This window comes from Bufo gargarizans, chromosome 2 (genome assembly GCF_014858855.1).
Source record: "Bufo gargarizans isolate SCDJY-AF-19 chromosome 2, ASM1485885v1, whole genome shotgun sequence".
Lineage (NCBI taxonomy): Eukaryota > Metazoa > Chordata > Amphibia > Anura > Bufonidae > Bufo > Bufo gargarizans.
In genome coordinates, this window is record NC_058081.1 from 561,224,052 (window position 1) to 561,243,877 (window position 19,826).

The window sequence follows — 19,826 nt, forward strand, 5'->3', positions numbered from 1 at the left end:
CTAGGTGCTAATGACGCCCCCATAGCACCTAGAGGCTCATTAGCATATTAATAAAAGTTCTTTTTTTAGCAAAACGGCTGCCCTAAAAGCAATTATATTAGGATGGTTGGGCAGAGCAGACACTAGCGGATCGCTAGTGTCTGACAGCTAAATATGTGCAGCGAAGTGGTAGAAACCCTTTAATCTGAAGATATGCTAACAAATCAGAGGCCTTTTGCTAAAACTTCAAAAAAGGGGTATTCCGGTAGGTGAAAGTTATCCTGCTCTATCCATTTCTATGGAAGTTCCTGAGATAGGCGAGTACAGTGCTTGGCTATCTCCGGAACAGCCACAGAAATGAATGGAGCGGCCGTGCGCTTGTGCGACAGGCCGCGCAGGTCATTTCAGGGGAGCAGGAGGGTTCCCACCGCTGGAACCTGCATCTATATCGAGAACAGAGCCCCGCAAATGAAGGAGGGCGCATTCATTTTGAAAATGAATGGAGGGCCCATCATTAATTTAGCGCTGGCTCAGCTATTTCCGTCGGCCCCATAGAAATAAATGGGAGTGGGTGTCGCGCGTATGCGGTACGCTCCCATTCACTTCTATGGGAAGCCGGCTTGGTGGTGGCCGGCCCGGAGTCCTCCAGCCACCACCTTGCGGTGCTCCATTCTCGATATAGGTGCGGGTCCCAGCGGTGGGACCCAAACCTATAAGACAATGGGGACATACACACAGGGGAAAGCACTATTTTCCCATCCTTTCTTGTTCTCATCCAGCTTCCTATGTGTGAGATACACCATTTTAATGGCCCTCATATGGCCCACTGGCAGCGCCACTGCCACACTATATATATATTTAGTAACAGCACCACCTAGTTGTGACTGATTTGAAGTGGTTTATCAGCCTGCTAAAAGGAATTACAGCAATGTACAAACTGGATTCCAAAAAAATAAAGAGATGTGTATGGGCGAGCACTCTACCATATAGCACACATTTATTATAGATAAAATATGATATAAAACAAATAGCTAGCAATATAAAACATGTAAAAGATCACAATAAAAATACATCAATATAGCCACAATGGGGTAGATGAATAGGATCAATGTCCAAAAATTATTATAAATCCTCTGGCGTAGATTGTATCTGGGGTTCTTTATGGGCCTTCCAGTATGGCCTATGTCTCCATGGAAGTCCAATATGCCCCCAATGATAGTTGATAGATGTAGAAAATACCTATACAACGCTAGGAGGATTCTAACAATTGACTGGTACTTTATATGTCGGGCAGCAGTCCTATAATACTTGATGATATTTCGGACAGAAGAAAAAGAAGTTTTCGGCTATTCTGCCGCTTACCTCCCCTTTGTAGGGATAGTCCACTTGAGTCCTGCGGTTTGCTCAAACGGAGCGGGTAAGGCACACCGGGTGATGTATGAGACCGGCGTCTCACGTTGCTCTGTTTAATGGCCGCGTTCAGTGCTCGCAGGATTACACTTACGTAACTTCCTGTGTGGTCCGGTAGTGACGTCTTTCTTATATTCGATCCGATGGTTTGAAACTTCGATTTTTCGAATATTCAATTTTTCGAGTATAAAAGTCCTGTCTGTATGGCCATGCAACTAGAGAAATATCGACAGGTGTATGGAGTTTAACCCAGACACGTTTCGGGAATTGTGACTCTCCCTTCCTCAGTGGTTACGCCACACCTGTCTGTATACGCCTTATATACTCCACAAAGCTATCGTCAAAACCTGGACCGAACCTCAGGATTCAGTACTTCCGATTCTGTAAAATTCGATATCTGGGACTTCTGAAGAGATCAATAGCAGGATCATCCTTCCCTTCAATGATGACTGGTATGAATGGCCAGTCTGCAGTCCAGATCTTTCACCAATAGAGAACATTTGGCGCATCATAAAGAGGAAGGTGCAACAAAGAAGGCCCAAGACGATTGAACAGTTAGAGGCCTGTATTAGACAAGAATGGGAGAGCATTCCTATTTCTAAACTTGAGAAACTGGTCTCCTCGGTCCCCAGACGTCTGTTGAGTGTTGTAAGAAGGGGAGATGCCACACAGTGGTGAAAATGGCCTTGTCCCAACTTTTTGGGGATTTGTTGACACCATGAAATTCTGATTCAACATATTTTTCCCTTAAAAATGGTACATTTTCTCAGTTTAAACTTTTGTTCCGTGATTTATGTTCTATTCTGAATAAAATATTAGACGTTGGCACCTCCACATCATTGCATTCAGTTTTTATTCACGATTTGTATAGTGTCCCAACTTTTTTGGAATCCGGTTTGTACATACACAGAAAAAAATGACATTCTGCAAATACTTTTAAACATACAGGGCCCCACTACTGATACAGAGTGGGACACTGCACTGCTACGTTAAAGGACATTTACTCTGAACTACAGGTTAGCTTGTTGCCTTTTATGTGAACAGTAAAAGCTGTTGTTCCTGTAACTTTTGTGTCTGTGTGATTCTTCTCACCATAGCAGAGAGGAGAGTAGCACAAGGGCTATAAAGATTTTTTCTGTAAGGCTTGACCCCCCCTTGGGCGGCCCAATAGCAGTGACTAGATCCGCTACCTAATTAACGCTGCCTTTGCTGATATATATATATATATATATATATATATATATATAAAAACTATGCTACTTCTAGTTCATAATTTATGAACCTTACCAAAAAAGGGAGTCAATTTATGGCATGTTTTGGAGGTTGGGTAACCACTGGTTAGCACTATTGACGTGCAACTCTGAGATCAGATAACCTTATTGGCTTCAGATGGACGGTGTAGACAAAGTGTATTATTTGTCGCAGGTTCCTCTATTTCTGGCTAGTACATTGTTTTGTTTTTTTTTTGCTAAAATATTTATGCTGTGCTGTTACATTGTGTAAAATATTGCTGAAAAAAATGTCCTTGTGATTTCACAATTAACCTTGGAAGTTTTAGTCATAAGTATCATGGGGCTTTGAGTAAGTTTTTGGAGTTGCTTGTTATGCAGGATGTACAGTATGTCGAAACACAGGCTCTTGCCAGATACGTAGTTTACTAATCTGATGTAGTCATCAGTCGTATGAACTTGAAATATTACTATGTTAATTGTCATACAGACAAACTGTAGTAAAACATTCCTAGTCTGAAAGAGTAACTCCAGTGATCACATGAAATACCCCTTACTTTTCTCATATAAAAAAGTTTTTGTATGTATTAATATTTACTATTAAAGGGATTCTGTCACCTCCCCTAAGCCAAAAAACGATTTTAAAGCAGCCATGAAGCACAGCTTACCTGGATTAGGCTGTGCTCTTTTATCTTGTAATCCGTCCAGCAGTTACTCCAAAAAACGACTTTTATTGATATGCAAATGTGTCCTGAAGGTGCCCAGAGGGGCGTTTTGTTCTTCTTAGAGAGCCCAGTACCGCCCCTCTTTCAGTGCCCAGCCCGCCTTCCTTGCACTGTCTAACCGCCCCCAGCCTGCCACAGCCTCTCTCCCTCTCCTCCCCCTCCCTCACGCCGAACGAACTCTCGCACAGGCGCAGTACCCACTGAGGGCTGCGCCTGTGCGATCAGCAGGAGACTGAGGGCAGGAGCTTCATCCTCGTCACTGGGCATGCGCCGAGCCCAGTGACAGTCCGATGCTCGCTCTTCCCTCAGTCAGCAGGGAAGAGCGAGCATCGGACGTCACTGGGCTCGGCGCATGCCCAGTGACGAGGATGACGCTCCTGCCCTCAGTCTCCTGCTGATCGCACAGGCGCAGCCCTCAGTGGGTACTGCGCCTGTGCGAGAGTTCGTTCGGCGTGAGGGAGGGGGAGGAGAGGGAGGGGAGGCTGTGGCAGGCTGGGGGCGGCAGTTAGAAAGTACAAGGAAGGCGGGCTGGGCACTGTAAGAGGGGCGGTACTGGGCTCACTAAGAAGAAAAAAACGCCCCTCTGGGCACCTTCAGGACACATTTACATATCAATCAAAGTCGTTTTTTGGAGTAACTGCTGGACGGATTACAAGATAAAAGAGCACAGCCTAATCCAGGTAAGCTGTGCTTCATGGCTGCTTTAAAATCGTTTTTTGGCTTAGGGGAGGTGACAGAATCCCTTTAAAGCACCATTAATTCCATGGTGCTGTACATATGAAAAAGGGTATACATACAGCAAATAATGCAAAACAAATGCAATAAGCATGAACAAGACAAGTTACAAACTGGTACAGAAGGAGAGAAGAGAAGATCCTGCCCGCAAGAGCTTACAATCTACAATGGATGGGGGAAGGACACAGTAGGTGAGGGTAAAGCTGGTCATATGGCGATATAGCGGCAGCAGGGTCACTGGTTGTAGGCTTGTCTGAAGAGGTGGGTTTTCAGGTTTCTTTTGAAGGTTTCCACTGTAGGTGAGAGTCTGATATCCTGTGGTAGTGAGTTCCAGAGTATGGGTGATGCACAGGAGAAATCTTGGAGGCGATTGTGGGTAGAGGAGATAAGAGGAGAGTTGAGAACGAGGTCTTGTGAGGATTGGAGATTGCATGTTGGAAGGTATCAGGAGATCAGGTCACAGATGTATGGACAGGACACGTTGCGAGAAGAGACAGAAGAGTAACGGGAGAAGAGTTGGATTAGTAGGGTGGCAGAGCTAAGGATAGATTGGAGGGGTGCGAGAATGCTAAATGGGAGGCCTCAGAAGAGGATGTTACAGTACTCCAGGGCGGAGATTGACTTTGATAAATAGGTCTGATGGGGGAGAAGGCTGAGTGAGATGGCAACATGTTAAGTTTTAAAAAGTGAGAGTTGAAGAAGGAGGATATAGAAGATATTTATTGTGGGATTCTGAATATGAAGGTTGTGATATCTGGACCAGAAAGATAAATTTGAGTCTTGTCAGCATAGAAGTGATACTGAAAGCCATGGAACTCTATGAGCTGTCTGAATGTAAAGATTGAGAATTGAGTGGGAGACACTAAGGGGGTCATTTATTAAGACCAGTGATTTAGACACCGGTCTTAATCCTACAGCACTGCAGCAGACGTGCCTAAGTTATGTAGAGATGCAGGCCTCTACATTACTTTGGCGCATGGTCCCACCGGCCAAGCAATATGCTTTAAACTACACAAGCTTCCTTGCTGGTGTAGTTTAAGACCATTTTCCACGCCATAAACTGGCGTAGAAAATGATATAGAGACGTTTGGTCCTGACAATGTATTTTAGTGCAGCTTTAAATGCTGACAGCAAGAGAATGGGAGGCTGTTGGAAAATAAAAAGGAGCAATCTGAACTTCTTATCTGCACCACCGCTCATGTATTACTGCAGATACTAGTCCAAGATCATGGTGACAGATTCTCTTTATGGAGTACTGCAACCACTAAGCTTACGTGCCTTGCATGAGATCTGTAGCAATCAAGCATGTTTTCCAACTATTGTGTGAAAGAAGGTAGCGTAATTATTGCTTTAACTAATACTGCCTGAGGCTGTTTTTTTTAAGGAGACAACCCAAAGACCATGTTATATCCTTGCTAATAAACAAAACAAAGTGTGAAATAGAATAGGCAGCCATTTTATTATTTTAACTACTTATTTAAGTGCATAAGATATACAGGCAAACACAATTGCATACATTATGTAGTAACAGATTAAAGAATTAAATTCACATAGTAGGAGTCTGTCATCTAGGCATCAACGAAAGGAGTTTCGTACAAATGACTCCTTACATCCTCCCCCTGCCCCTTATTCCGTTCTCTTATTCCTCTCTATAACACTTACACTAGTTTCTTTATTTTTCACTTATTTTCTTTATTTCATACGGTTATTTGGATTTAGCTATTTCTGATGCCAACTAAATAATTGTAATACCTGTCACTATAACTAAGATATTTTCACTTAATGCCTGTTTTTTCCTTTGAAATAGACTTTTGATTCTGAATATTCATGTACCAATTGATTTGAAACCTATGTATCTTATATTACTTTTGTTTAATAAACATACATTCACATAGTAGGGGTCCCTCAAATTACAATATTAGTTGGTCCTGACTCTTGGGATAACCACTGAAAGTTAAAAAACTGTGTAACTTGAAACCATAACTGTATGCAAAACTACCGGTAGTTATTGATTCGAAAACCAAACATAATAATTAAAAAAAGGAGATTAAAGATTGTCAAAAATATTTGCTGGAAGATGTAAATCAATTTCTATGTAGTGGACAGGGGCTTTTTCAGTTTCCTGTACACATGCAGTGTGCCAGGAAAATAAAATGGAGCCACACTCACCTGGTGTCCAAAGGAGTAGCTCCTTCTGGCACCGGTAAAGAGCAGCAGATCATGTTGTACCACACTATACTGTAGAGTGGCACTTCTAGATAGCCAATCAGTGCATCCACTTTAGTAATACAAGTTTAAGACATTAAACGTTAATTATAGTTTCTGGAAATGCCATTATATGGTGAAAATATTGTAAGCTGAGGCCACTGAAACATGAGAGTCCACAGTATTTTATTTTATCCCTTTCTTATCACTGTGGTCATTTTTTTTTCACTTCGGCATATAAGCTGGTGTCTGTGGGTATATATGATTGTGTGTTCTGTTTTAGTGAGATTGTATTCAATTCGGCATAAGTGATTCCATCATCATTATTGTCCTCCATGGTTGTGTCGTTCATATCCATCTCCACCTGCAAAAATCAAACATATAGTTAGGCTGGAGCCACACGGCAATCTTGGCCATCACACTCCTTGCACGACCAACGACTGCTCTGCAGCACTGCAGCCATCGAACTGAATGGGCTAGCAGAACGATGTCCAAGTTGCTGTGCCCATGAATAGGCTTGAGCAAATCAAGATCCAAAGTCGATTTGTTCATAAAATTAGTTTGAAATGCTGTTTCCATGAAACATTAAAATGTTGCGCAACACTTCGGTAAATAACTTTGGTATTCCTATCTGCTTATTTAAAAAAAAATTAAAATAGGAATCCAAAGTGGACTTTGGTACCGAGGTACCAGCCAGTACCAAACCCGACTTTGGATTCCTATTTTTAAACATTTTTAAATAAGCAGATAGGAATACCAAAGTCATTCACTGAAGTCTTGCGTTACTTTGGGCGAGATAAAGTTCTCCTCTGAGGAGCCAATACATTTTAATGTTGTACGGAAATAGCATTTAAAACAAAGTTTTTGAACAAATCAACTTGGGATCTATGATCTGAGCTCAAGCCTACCTATTTTTTGCAATTCCGGGATCTTGGCAACATGCGAGTTACTCTGTGAACCCATTCAGTTCAATGGTCATGCAAGGAGTGTTGTGACCAAGATGGTCATGTAGCCCCAGCCTTAAAGGGGTTGTCTCATCATGGACAATGGGGGGCATATCGCTAGGATATGCCCTCATTCTCTTATAGCTGCAGGTCCCACTACTGGGACCCGCACCTATATCGAGAACGGAGCCCCGAAAGTGAAGGAGGGCGCACTCTATTCATTTTCTATGGGGTCTGAGAAAATAGCCGAGTGCTGGCTCGGCTATTGTCATCAGCTTCATAGTAATGATTGGGAGCGGGGGCCGCACATTCACTTCTATGGGGAGCCGGCTTGGTGGTGGCCGGACCGGAATCCTCCAGCCACCACCTTGTGGGGCTCCATTCTCGATATAGGTGCGGGTCCCAGTGGTGGGACCCACACCTATAAGTCAAGGGGGCATATTCTAGTGATATGCCCCCATTGTCCATGATGAGACAACCCCTTTAGTTGTGTATTTTGTAAATCTCTGTTAATCCAACATTGACATTTTCATACTGTAGGTCTATGACTACTGTGCATTGAGAAAGTACATATTTACTAGCATTTCTATCTCAAATCATGGAATATTTTAAGCCCTGCCAGAGACGCCCCCTTTGAAGCAGATTATCATAAACCCTGCCGTTTTTTAGTCCATAAGTTGTTGGCGACTATGCAAAATGCAAATGAGGTAGAAAAGCCCAAAACATTTTCAACCTGCAATTTTTGAAAAATCAGTCTGACGGTTGTTGGACTGTATCAATCCAATGTGGATTAATACTGTCTGACAGATTGAGTGGTAGGAGATGCTACCTCACAGCTACAGTACAGCCTTTATTTGATTTACTGATCCACTTGAGTTCCTGCTTCCTTTCTCAGACTTATGGACGCTAGGGCCAATTTAATAGGAGACAATTTAACTGAACAATATGTTTGTGCAATAAGGGAGGAAAGGAAACCCATGCAAACATGAGAAGAACATACATACTCGAGTTGGCTCACTTAAACAGATAAATTGGTTCACATCTCTATGTAATTACTTCTCATTGCCCATTGAAACGTTTAAAATACAACTTTATTAAACAATTACTTTTAAAAGTGGGAAGGAACTCCCATATCTCACTGGTATTGTAAGTCAGAATTTAAGTGGAAATAGCCCCCAGAAATAGCCCCCAGAAATAGCCCCCAGAAGCTTCCAGAGTGACATCTGCATTTCCCCCAAGTGGTTTAGGCTGAGTTCACATCACCATTTAGCTTTCCATTCTTCTGATACGTCAGAGGAAGAGAGAGAGAAAAAAAAAGGATCCTGTTGCATCAGTTGTCGTTGTAGTTTGAGCCATTTACGTCTGAGATCCATTTTTTACACAGGAAAAAAAGTCCCGCATGCAGTACTTTTGTTTCTGTCTAAAAAAAAAAAAAAGGATCTCAGATGAAAATGGCTCAAACAGATGACAGCTGATGCAAGAGGATCCATTTTTTTACTGGATCCTGTTTTTTTTTCTCTCTCTCTTGTTCTGACAGATCAGAAGAACGGAAAGCTAAACGATGATGTGAACAAGCCCTTAGACTACTTTCACATTAGTGTTTTCAATTCCGCTATAGAGATCTGTGGATCTCAATAGTGGAAGAAAACGCTTTTGTTTTGTCCCCATTCATTGTCAATGGGGACAAAACTGAACTGAACAAAACGGAATGCACCAATGCATTCCGTTCTGTTTGGTTGCGTTCCCATCACGGACAGAATAACCCTGCAGGCAGCGTTTTTCTGTCTGCGATGTGGTGCGGAGCAAGACGGATCCGTCCTGACACACCATGTAAGTCTATGGGGATGGATCAGTTTTCTCTGACACAATAGAAAACGGATCCGTCCCCCATTGACTTTCAATGTTGTTCATGACGGATCGGTCATGGCTATAGAAGACATAATACAACCGGATCCATTAATGACGGATGCATGCGGTTGTATTATGGTAACGGAAGTGTTTTTGCAGATCCATGATGGATCTTCAAAAACACTAATGTGAAAGTAGCTTTAACTTGTATAAAAGATCAATGTATGGCTGTTAGGCTGGATTCACAGGTCCGTGGAACACGGTCCGTGCGATACCGGCCTGGATTTCTTCTGAGTGCAGGAGTGCACGGCGTCATTGATTGCTATGACGCCGTGCGCTTACTGCTGCCGCCGCAGTACAGTAATGCACTGGTATGATCTATCCACAGACATGTGAATCCAGCCTTAGACTCAAATGTATAGTTATACTAATCAGGGTGGGGTGAGCATTATATTAATAGAATATCAGAAGGGGAATGTATTAAGGCACTCAGTGAAGTCAAATATATCCACAGACAATGGGGTCCATATCTGATAATCACTCAATACCACATGATAAAGGGTGTGCAGCTGTCAGCACCTTCCTGCATGGACATGCTACCCACCTCTGGCCCCACAACGAGTTTATTCTAGGGTTCATTCTGGAACACAATGGGGTAGATTTATCAAACTGGTGTAAAGTAGAACTGGCTTAGTTGCCCATAGCAGCCAATCAGATTCTACCTTTCATTTGTAAAATTTGCTATGGGAAACTAAGCCAGTTCTACTTTACACCAGTTTGATAAATCTCCCCCAATGTATTCATTTTTAATCGGCACATGTACCACGAGCTCAGGGACCTTCAACTCAGATTTCACAGGAGGGGATATCCACAATATATCCTGTCCAACGCTTACCAACGCTCAATGGGGGACATTTATAAAAACTGGTGTAAAGGAAAACTGCCCATAAGCTTAGTTGACCAATCAGATTCTACCTTTCATTTTGCAAAGGAGCTCTGAAAAATGAAAGGTGGAATCTGATTGGTTGCCATGGGCAATAAGCCAGTTGTCCTTTGCACCAGTTTTGATAAATCTCCCACAATGAGTGTGAACTGTGACATTCTACTGAACCCAGGAATTCATGAAGCAGATATTAATGAACAGGTCTAAATCGTCGCTACTTATGATGCTGAATCATCCCTTCTTATAATGCTATTCACAGTCAAGTGTGAGAAGTACTCTCATGTTACTGGGGTATAGTACCATAGAACTCAGATGTGGGACACCTGGTAGGGAGATCCCTGGCAATTACATACTGTTGGGGCCGCAACCTAAAAAAAACAGGCCAGTCCATAGTTGCTTTGAATCTCAAACACGGTTGGTCAGGTCTCACAGGAAAATTCTGTTGTGGGAACAGCATCGCGCAGGGCAAAGGCATTTTCTGGAGTTCCAGTGATGTACCGGGCTCTCCTTAGGGCTCCCAGGCAGAAGCTTTCACCCAGCAGTGAGCCCGGTGACGTCACCAGCACTGATAGGTGGGCTTTAGCGCTGCCCTAGCCTGTAAAACGGCTAGCCTCCGCCTAGCAGTGTGCCTAGGTAAACAAACAAGCCCTTGCCCTGAGCGATCCAGTGCGGGGCAAGGGAGAGCACTATCTTAGTGGGGTTGTCTGGGTGAAAATATGGGTATGTCCGGGTTCATCTCTGAACCTGGACAACCCCTTTAACTGCAAGACCACTGGAATAGTTTATTTGCCCACTTGCAATTATGGCCTACAATACTGTATGTTAGCAAAACAGTTCAGATGCCATATTGTGGAAGACCTGAATGGTATACGCAATTGTCTGACACCTCTATTGAACACCACATAGTTCACAAACACCAGAGTGACATCCGTGACATCCAGTTCCAGAGTTTGGAAATAGTGAGACATTCACCACGGAGTGGTGACCTCGAGAAGAAACTGCTACAAAAGGAGGCCCAATGAACTTTCCGCCTTTGGATGGTCACACCAGAGGGTCTCAATTAGCATACTATACAGTCATGTGAAAAAATTAGGACACCCTTTGAAAGCATGTGGTTTTTTGTAACATTTTTAATAAAAGGTTATTTCATCTCCGTTTCAACAATACAGAGAGATTAAAGTAATCCAACTAAACAAAGAAAACTGAAGAAAAGTCTTTTCAAGATCTTCTGTAAATGTCATTCTACAAAAATGCCTATTCTAACTGAGGAAAAAGATAGGACACCCTCACATGTATTCCCTCTTAAATTGGCTCAGATCTCACACAGGTATATCACACCAGGTGCACATAATTAGTAGATCGTTACTCTGCATGTTGAATGAGGCTTGCCCTATTTAAACCTCAGACATTTAGTTTGGTGTGCTCCTGACTGTTGAAGTGAGAGTGAGCACCATGGTGAGAGCAAAAGAGCTGTCAGAGGACTTCAGAAAAAAGATTGTAGCAGCCTATGAGTCTGGGAAGGGATTTAAAAAGATCTCAAAAGATTTTGAAATCAGCCATTCCACTGTCCGGAAGATAGTCTACAAGTGGAGGGCTTTCAAAACAACTGCCAACATGCCCAGGACTGGTCGCCCCAGCAAGTTCACCCCCAAGAGCAGACCACAAGATGCTAAAATAGGTCTCCAAAAACCCTAAAGTGTCATCTCGAGAACTACAGCAGGCTCTGGCTACTGTTGATGTAGAAGTACATGCCTCTACAATCAGAAAGAGACTGTACAAGTTTAACTTGCATGGGAGGTGTGCAAGGAGGAAACCTTTGCTTTCCAAGAGAAACATCGAGGCCAGACTGACATTTGCCAGAGATAAAGTTGACAAAGACCAGGACTTCTGGAATAATGTTCTTTGGACAGATGAGTCCAAAATTGAATTATTTGGACACAACAGCAGAGGACATGTTTGGCGTAAACCAAACACAGCATTCCAAGAAAAGAACCTCATACCAACTGTGAAGCATGGAGGTGGAAGTGTCATGGTTTGGGGCTGCTTTGCTGCAGCAGGACCTGGTCAGCTCACCATCATAGAATCCACGATGAATTCTACTGTGTATCAGAAGGTGCTTGAAGAACATGTGAGACCATCAGTTAGAAAATTAAAGCTGAAGCGGAACTGGACCATGCAACATGACAATGACCCAAAACATACTAGTAAATCAACCAAAGATTGGCTGAAAAAGAAGAAATGGAGAGTCCTGGAATGGCCAAGTCAAAGTCCAGATTTGAATCCCATTGAGATGCTGTGGGGTGACTTGAAAAGGGCTGTACGTGCAAGAAACCCCTCAAACATCTCACAGCTGAAAAAGTTCTGCATTGAGGAGTGGGGTAAAATTTCCTCAGACCGATGTCGAAGACTGGTAGATGGCTACAAGAACCGTCTCACTGCAGTTATTTCAGCCAAAGGAGGTAACACTCGCTATTAGGGGCAAGGGTGTCCTATCTTTTTCCTCAGTTAGAATAGGCATTTTTGTAGAATGACATTTACAGAAGATCTTGAAAAGACTTTTCTTCAGTTTTCTTTGTTTAGTTGGATTACTTTAATCTCTCTGTATTGTTGAAACGGAGATGAAATAACCTTTTATTAAAAATGTTACAAAAAACCACATGCTTTCAAAGGGTGTCCTAATTTTTTCACATGACTGTATATCTTATGCCTGCTGTATCGGGTGATCAATACTCATCAATTTACAAGTATCTGACATCCACATTTATGTGGCAAATGAGCAGTGCCTGGCTGAACAATGGATAGGGACTTTAATATCTCCTTTTTCTCTCACCACTAGATGGCAATCATCAATATGGGACAATTCAGGCAATAGTAAATCCCCATTGTGATATATGACTGTGGCAATCATCGGTTTGTTATATATTGTGCAATAACTATTTCCCGTTGCACTGTATGACTCAGTTGGAAAATATAATCACACACTCCCCTCCCTGGTACTGGAATTGGGGGGAGGGCATATGCACATTGACATCTGATATATGGGTTATGTATGACTTTGAATATCTCATTTGTCCCTACATTTTCTCCTCCTGCTATTATAGCCACTTTGCTGTTCCCTGCAAAAACTGACAGTGCATACACTGTAGATAGAGCCTCCCACAGATACATGCTGGACAGAATGGAGGGGGAGGCGCAGTGTGCCTCTTCCGTGATTCGCCGCACTGTGATTCCGTGATTCGCTGCACATGCAAGAAAAAGTATGTGAACCCTTTGGAATGATATGGATTTCTGCACAAATTGTAACCCTTTCCAGCTTTATGCAAGTCAACAATTCTTAATCATAGGTCCTCTGAGAGCTGTTTTGTGCGAGGCATCATTCACATCAGGCAATGCTTCTTGTGGCAAACCCAGAACTGGTGTGTGTTTTTTTTATAGGGCAGGGCAGCTGTAACCAACACCTCCAATCTCATCTCATTGATTGGACTCCAGTTGGCTGACACCTCACTCCAATTAGCGCTTGGAGATGTCATTAGTCTAGGGGTTCACATACTTTTTCCACCTGCACTGTGAATGTTTACATGGTGTGTTCAATAAAAACATGGTAACATTTAATTCTTTGTGTGTTATTAGTTTAAGCAGACTGTGATTGTCTTTTGTTGTGACTTAGATGAAGATCAGATCACATTTTATGACCAATTTGTGCAGAAATCCATATCATTCCAAAGGGTTCACATACTTTTTCTTGCAATTGTATAATACCAAGAGAAGGGCAGCACTCCAAAAATAGAAAAAATTAAATCTTTTTATTCACCCATGTGGTAAGCAACGTTTCGGCTCAACATTAGAGCCTTTCTCTAATGTTGAGCCGAAACGTTGCTGTACCGCATGGGTGAATAAAAAGATTGCTACCCTTCTCTTGGTATTCTATATGGTGGGTAATTGCTTATTCCCATAGGGCGCTGCACCCGTTTATTACCATTATTATCTGTGCTGCCATTTCTTCTTAATATATATATATATATATATATATCCTGCAAGCTGGTAGCCGCATTACAGCCACACTAGAGGCAGACATGAAGTCACTCTGCACTAGGAGTGTGTCATAAATAATGGGGAGAGGAGGGACACCAGAAAGACAACAGAAGGGAGAGGACAAAGAACTAGGCCTCAAGGCTAGGGAGAAGGGAAAGGTCAGCTCCTAGGAAACCCCTAGATCTGGCCCTGACTCCTGTCAGTATGTATAGACCCTGAAGGTGGGAAAATACATACGCCGTAACCTAAACCTGAGATGCCCTAAATGTAGTGAAAGGGAATGAGACTACTGGTTCCTGCCCAGGTGAACGAACCAGCATCTCCCTGAGGCCTAGTAATAACAAGCACAAGGGAACAACCAAATGCAAGGAGCAGTTCAACTTATCTTATAGAAAATGGATGAGCAGGATCACAGGCAAGGTCCACACACCAGCTCCTCCAAATCCAAGCAGAGAATATCAACCGCATGGTATGAAGTGTGAAACCAAACTAAAAAGGGAACCAGTAATGACCGCCAGCTGCACCTGACAAGAGGTGTGGTCATTACCAAACGACAACACTGAGAATCAGCTTATTTAGTAATTGAGTGGGCGCCTAGTTTTCCTCTAGCTTAGCATGATCAACACTGTACCACCAATGTAGGTCAGAAATAATGGGATCTGTTTTGCATGAATGCAGACAGCAATTAATCAGCAGGGTGTGTGTGAATGAATGCTCGGGTGAATGAACCAGGTTATCAGGTGGCAGGACTAACTGGAATATAATCAGCCAGTGTGTAGTGAAGCTGCACAGTCTGAATACCTGCTGTATATCAAATACTGATACAAAATACTAACCAATACTATGTGAAAGAGGCTTTATGCTCAATTTGCATTCATTTTAGCCATTTAGATCTGAAGTCGTTTTTTTTTTTTTGCATGCAGGACTAATAATGACCTCTTTCATACGGTCAGTATTTGTCAAAAGTCAAAAACAGGAGTGGGTCAAAAACAAAGATAAAATGTAATGGAAAAATTTGCATCTCACCTGCAAAATAATGGATTAACTCTGAATGTTGGTGCACTAGAACGCGATGCGCATGGCAATACACTCTCCCTGCAGTCTCCCTGCACTCTCCCTATCCAATATTCTTTTTTTAAAACACTTTGCAACAACACTGTCCATGAGCACTTGCCACATCTCTCCCTATAGTATGCTCAGCTCACAGGACAATGGCGGAAACCACGCAGGATGAGGGTTTTATAGGGCTGTGACATCACAGGGGATGGCTACCTGCTGGTTGCTTCCCAGTTCCTTCCCACTTTTAAAAGTAATTGTTTAATAAAGCTGTTTATTATTTTATTATAAGTGTTTCAATGGGCAATGAGAAAGAACATACAAACTCCATTCAGATGTTGACCTTGCTTAAAATGGGTTGTCCACTTTTGCTATACTGTTGTTGACCTATCCTCCGGATAGGTCATCAATATCAGATCTTTGGGGGTCCGACTGCCTGAACCCCTGCCGATCAGCTGTTTGAAGAGAACGCAGCACTCGTACAAGGGCTGCCTTCTCTTCTCCGTTGACCTACCCACTGTTGACATTGCAGTGGCAAGCAGTTTAATTACAACTCCGCTGTCCCATTCACGTCAATAGGATGGCCCCCTCCTATTTAAGTGAAGTCTGGGGCTAGGTCATCAATATAACAAAAGTGAACAACTCCTTTAAATTCAAATTAAAAGGGGCAAAGAGACAATACCCCCTATTATTGTAATTTACATGTCGTGTTTTGGATGGCTGTTTCCTGATGTGAAAAGCAGAACTTGCATAATGTTCTATAGAAGAAGAAAGCTTCAAAGTTACTATGTAAATTTGTACCAAACAAATTCAAGCTGAAGGCAGATTGTTATAGGCTGGACTATTAATTTTATGGTAAAGTGATCCTTATGAAGTAGTATTTGAACCCCCTATCCCCATTGTGACACAGTGAGGGGTTGTGTCTGGCAAGGCAGGTATTTCCTCCCAGCAAGTGCGGCTGGGCTGGTTTCCAGCCAGGTGAGGTCAAATACCGGACCGGAGTTTAAGTGCCGGTTCGGGTTTTGGCAGCACCTGGCTTTCCTTAAATAAGCAGCTTGGCTCAGCAGAGATGTCTCTGTTTTTGGAATCTGAGGCTTTGTGTCGTGCTGGATGGCTGAGAGCCGCACGCTGGGAAAACAGGCCCCCTAAAGCCTGCTGTGGACTACTGGTGATTTGTGTTATATGAACTTTCCATTGTGTGTGAATTAACACCAAGACTGCAAAGTTACGTACTGTTTTGTGCAATTGCCTCAAGTGTGAATAAACACTGACGTTTTGAGTTTAGAACTTGTATTTTGCCTCTGTACTGCACCCACTTACCCTATCTACCAGAGCGAAACCCCACACCATATACAGTCAGTGGCGTACGAAGGGGGGGGGGGCGGGGTGGGCGGCCCGCCCCGGGTGCCACTCACAAGGGGGGTGCCATGACGGAGTCACCCCTCCATCCACTGCTGCACCGCGACGCGACTCCGCCAGGCGCCGGCTTCTGTGGAAGGATTATTGCGGCGGCGCGCAACATGACGTCACGACGCTGACGCCGCGCCGCCTTCACGGATCTTTTAAAGAAGCGGAAGGATCCATTACCAGCGGTCGGACGGAGCCTGAGGCATCATCAAAATGTGAGTAAATAATTGTGTAATTAAGGGGTGTGTATGTGCGTAATTAAGTGGGGGTTTGTAATTAAGGGGGGGGGTGTAATTAAGGGATGTGTGTGTGTAATTAAGGGAGGGGTAAGGTGGGAGGGGGGGAGTGTGTAATTAAGGGGGGGTGTAATTAAGGGAGGGGGTGTAATTAAGGTGGGGAGGGAGGGGGTGTAATTAAGGGGGGGTGTAATTAAGGGAGGAGGTGTAATTAAGGGGAGAAGAGAGGGGGTGTAATTAAGGGGGGGTGTAATTAAGGTGGGGAGGGAGGGGGTGTAATTAAGGGGGGGTGTTATTAAGGGAGGGGGTGTAATTAAGGTGGGGAGGGAGGGGGTGTAATTTGTAATAAATATTATTGAAAAAAGTTTGTGCATGTTTTCTTAACTTTCTGGGGGGGGGGGGGGGGTGCCAAACAAAGGGTTCCAATGCGCTAGGTACGCCCCTGTATACAGTTATCACATTCTGATAAAATGTGATATTGTACTGCTTAAAAAGGCTTGGAGAAAAAGGTTGTCCCAACGATAAGCTGATCACAGGGTGTTCCACTACTGGAAGGAACCCCAGTAATAACTTCTGGTAGAAACAATTAAATTTCTATGCAGCACCACTATGGGGTACTAAAATAGTGCACAGTGTCCATTTCAATGATTGTGAAGAAAAGAAAATGGACATCTATGATCTGTGCTGCCATTCCCTTGGTGGTAGGGCTCACATTGGCCTCTGGGTTTACAGCGCTGGCATCACACGGCAATGATTAAATGTTTTTATTTACATTGTACACGTGCGTGCTCGTTGAAGACTGAATTACATCAAGAAATTGGGAGATCAAAATTAGTCACAAAAAAAATCACTAAAAATATGAAAACTGTGCTTACCTGAGGATTTGCTCTTATCCTGTTCTCGTCCACTGCACAATCTGTAAAAATCATGCACCCATTAAAACAATATGATATTTGTAAATCCCATAAATACCAATTAGAATTCAGATCATTTGTGTTTTCCTTACTCATTTAACTTTCATGGCACAGATTGTTAAGGTGAGTGTGAAATTGGAAAATTATGTATTGTTTATCAAATTTTTAAGTTAAACATATTTTTTAAGAATTTTTGATGATATTATTTTTAATTTTCCACTATCTACATTTCAAAAAAATCCTAAAATCCTGCAGTTTTTGCACTGGACAATAAACCTAGTAATAGGTGCCACTTCTTGGTCTGTTCAGATCCTTTTGCAGTACGTCATCTCATTATCATCACAGGCAGAATTACATTGACAGATAACACCTATATATAAATAACAAAGGATCCACCATTCACAGTAGGTGATTTCACACTTTATGATTTCTGCAAGGGTCAGAGAGAATGTTTAGAAAACTCTCATATATGTGCAGACTATTGTGTAAAGTATATCTGGAAATGCTGTTTAGAACAGCTTCTTACCCAGAAAATAAAAAGAAATGAGTGCATTGTAAGGGTATTTTTAAGTGACTGATTGGTTCTCCCCTTTAATTCTTCTTAATACTTTGTGTAATAGTTTATAAATTTCCCTTGTAATGTAGTACCCATCCCACATTCCTTAGTGATCTTAGAGACATGCGTTCTGCACACTGGAGGAGGGGCTAACAGGTTAAAACATTATTACACACATTCCCTTAGAAGACTCCACCAGGCCCTCCATCTAGGTAAGATGTGAGTATGATTACCCTATCTCTCTTGTACACCCTGGGGTGTCGGTCATGTGTTATAATGGGGTAGACAGCCATTGGTTATAGCATGATCGACGGAGTCTCCACCTCACTTAGGCTAGTGATATTTATTTACTTTTTACTATTCTTCTACAATGAGATAGAGGGTAGGCAAATGAGCTCTTAACAAGCTCTTCCTTTGATGCCACCTGATGTAAGGTAGCCATCCTATATGTCAATGTTCCACCTCTTAAAAGGCCTTGAGACATGACACTGAGCTAGAAACACTAACATGATGCTTAGGATCTAGTAAAGGTATATCCTCTTTCTATTAGGGTTTCCGTTAAAGTGATTTGTCCAGACTTTTACTATTGATGACCAAGCCGATCAACTGTATGAGGAGACGACATGCACAGTGCCAGACCCCTGCCAATCTGATATTGAGGACCTACCCTGAGGATTGATCATCAATAGTAAAAGCCCAGACAACTCGTTTAATTTCAACAGTAAGAAGGACCTTTCATTTATTTTTGTTACTTTTCAGTTCTTTTTTATTGTACTTACATGTCACTTCAGCGGAGATATCTGCTTCACCACTTTGGGGAAATGCACTGTAAAAGACATTGAATAAGACATTTAGAGTGCTATTACACACATTTGTTAGAGGTTATGAGCAGCATTCAAAATTTACCACTAATTGTAAAGGAAACCATACAGTATATGGAAGGTCTAACTGACTGCAGTAGACTCTCCTGTGGAATGGTATGGGTTAAAATGTCCTGTCAGCTTTCCATGGGAGTTCCCCTCCCCGTTCTGCTTTGGGTCAATTCACCCTGCAGGATTTTTTGGGGATTCCTAGGAGTAGGACGGCCAGTTTTCCTGGGTCTGCAAGTCACATCCTTCCCCATTCAATGGCTGTCTTACTGGTAGCTCACACTCCTTCCTTTGCTAATGTGTGATAAGGAGGTTGGGCACCTGTTCTTCCCTCTTTTGCCTCATCAGGAGCTTCCCTCTTTAATCTTGCTGCATTTGTGTGGATATGGGTTTTTCTCAATTTTTCTCAATTGTTGACGGCATTTTTTTGCGTGCTATTTTAGTGTGTTTGCTTATTTCTTCTCAAGTCATAGCTGGCCATTGTTTTTTTTTATGGAGAGAATGGAATGGAGTAGAAAGAGGACTTGCCCACTGGAGTCTTCTTACCCATGTTATGGGGGAGTGAAAACAATAAAAACTGTGACTAATCCCTGTCCCAAAAAATGATTAGGCTATTGTGTGCCTGATTTATTGGGAAGCATAGGGTGTTGGGGTGAAATGACATTTGCAATGTGCTTTTTTCACAGGAAATCCAAGCACAAAGGCCTCATGCACACGACAGTATTTTTTCATGGTCCG

General features: G+C 42.6%; 1 protein-coding gene across 1 annotated transcript in view; it reads right to left on the minus strand.

The window, feature by feature from the left end:
- Positions 1-5,513: 5,513 nt before the first annotated feature.
- The window catches only part of LOC122928624, a 104,280-nt gene continuing 89,967 nt past the window's right edge, over positions 5,514-19,826 (minus strand). The window contains exons 11-13 of the mRNA XM_044281640.1: positions 18,999-19,045; positions 17,625-17,665; positions 5,514-6,647 (exon numbers count right to left, since the gene is read on the minus strand). Of these exons, the coding sequence (XP_044137575.1) occupies positions 6,498-6,647; positions 17,625-17,665; positions 18,999-19,045 (238 nt within the window). The 3' untranslated portion in view covers positions 5,514-6,497. The remainder of the gene's footprint in view (positions 6,648-17,624; positions 17,666-18,998; positions 19,046-19,826) is intronic.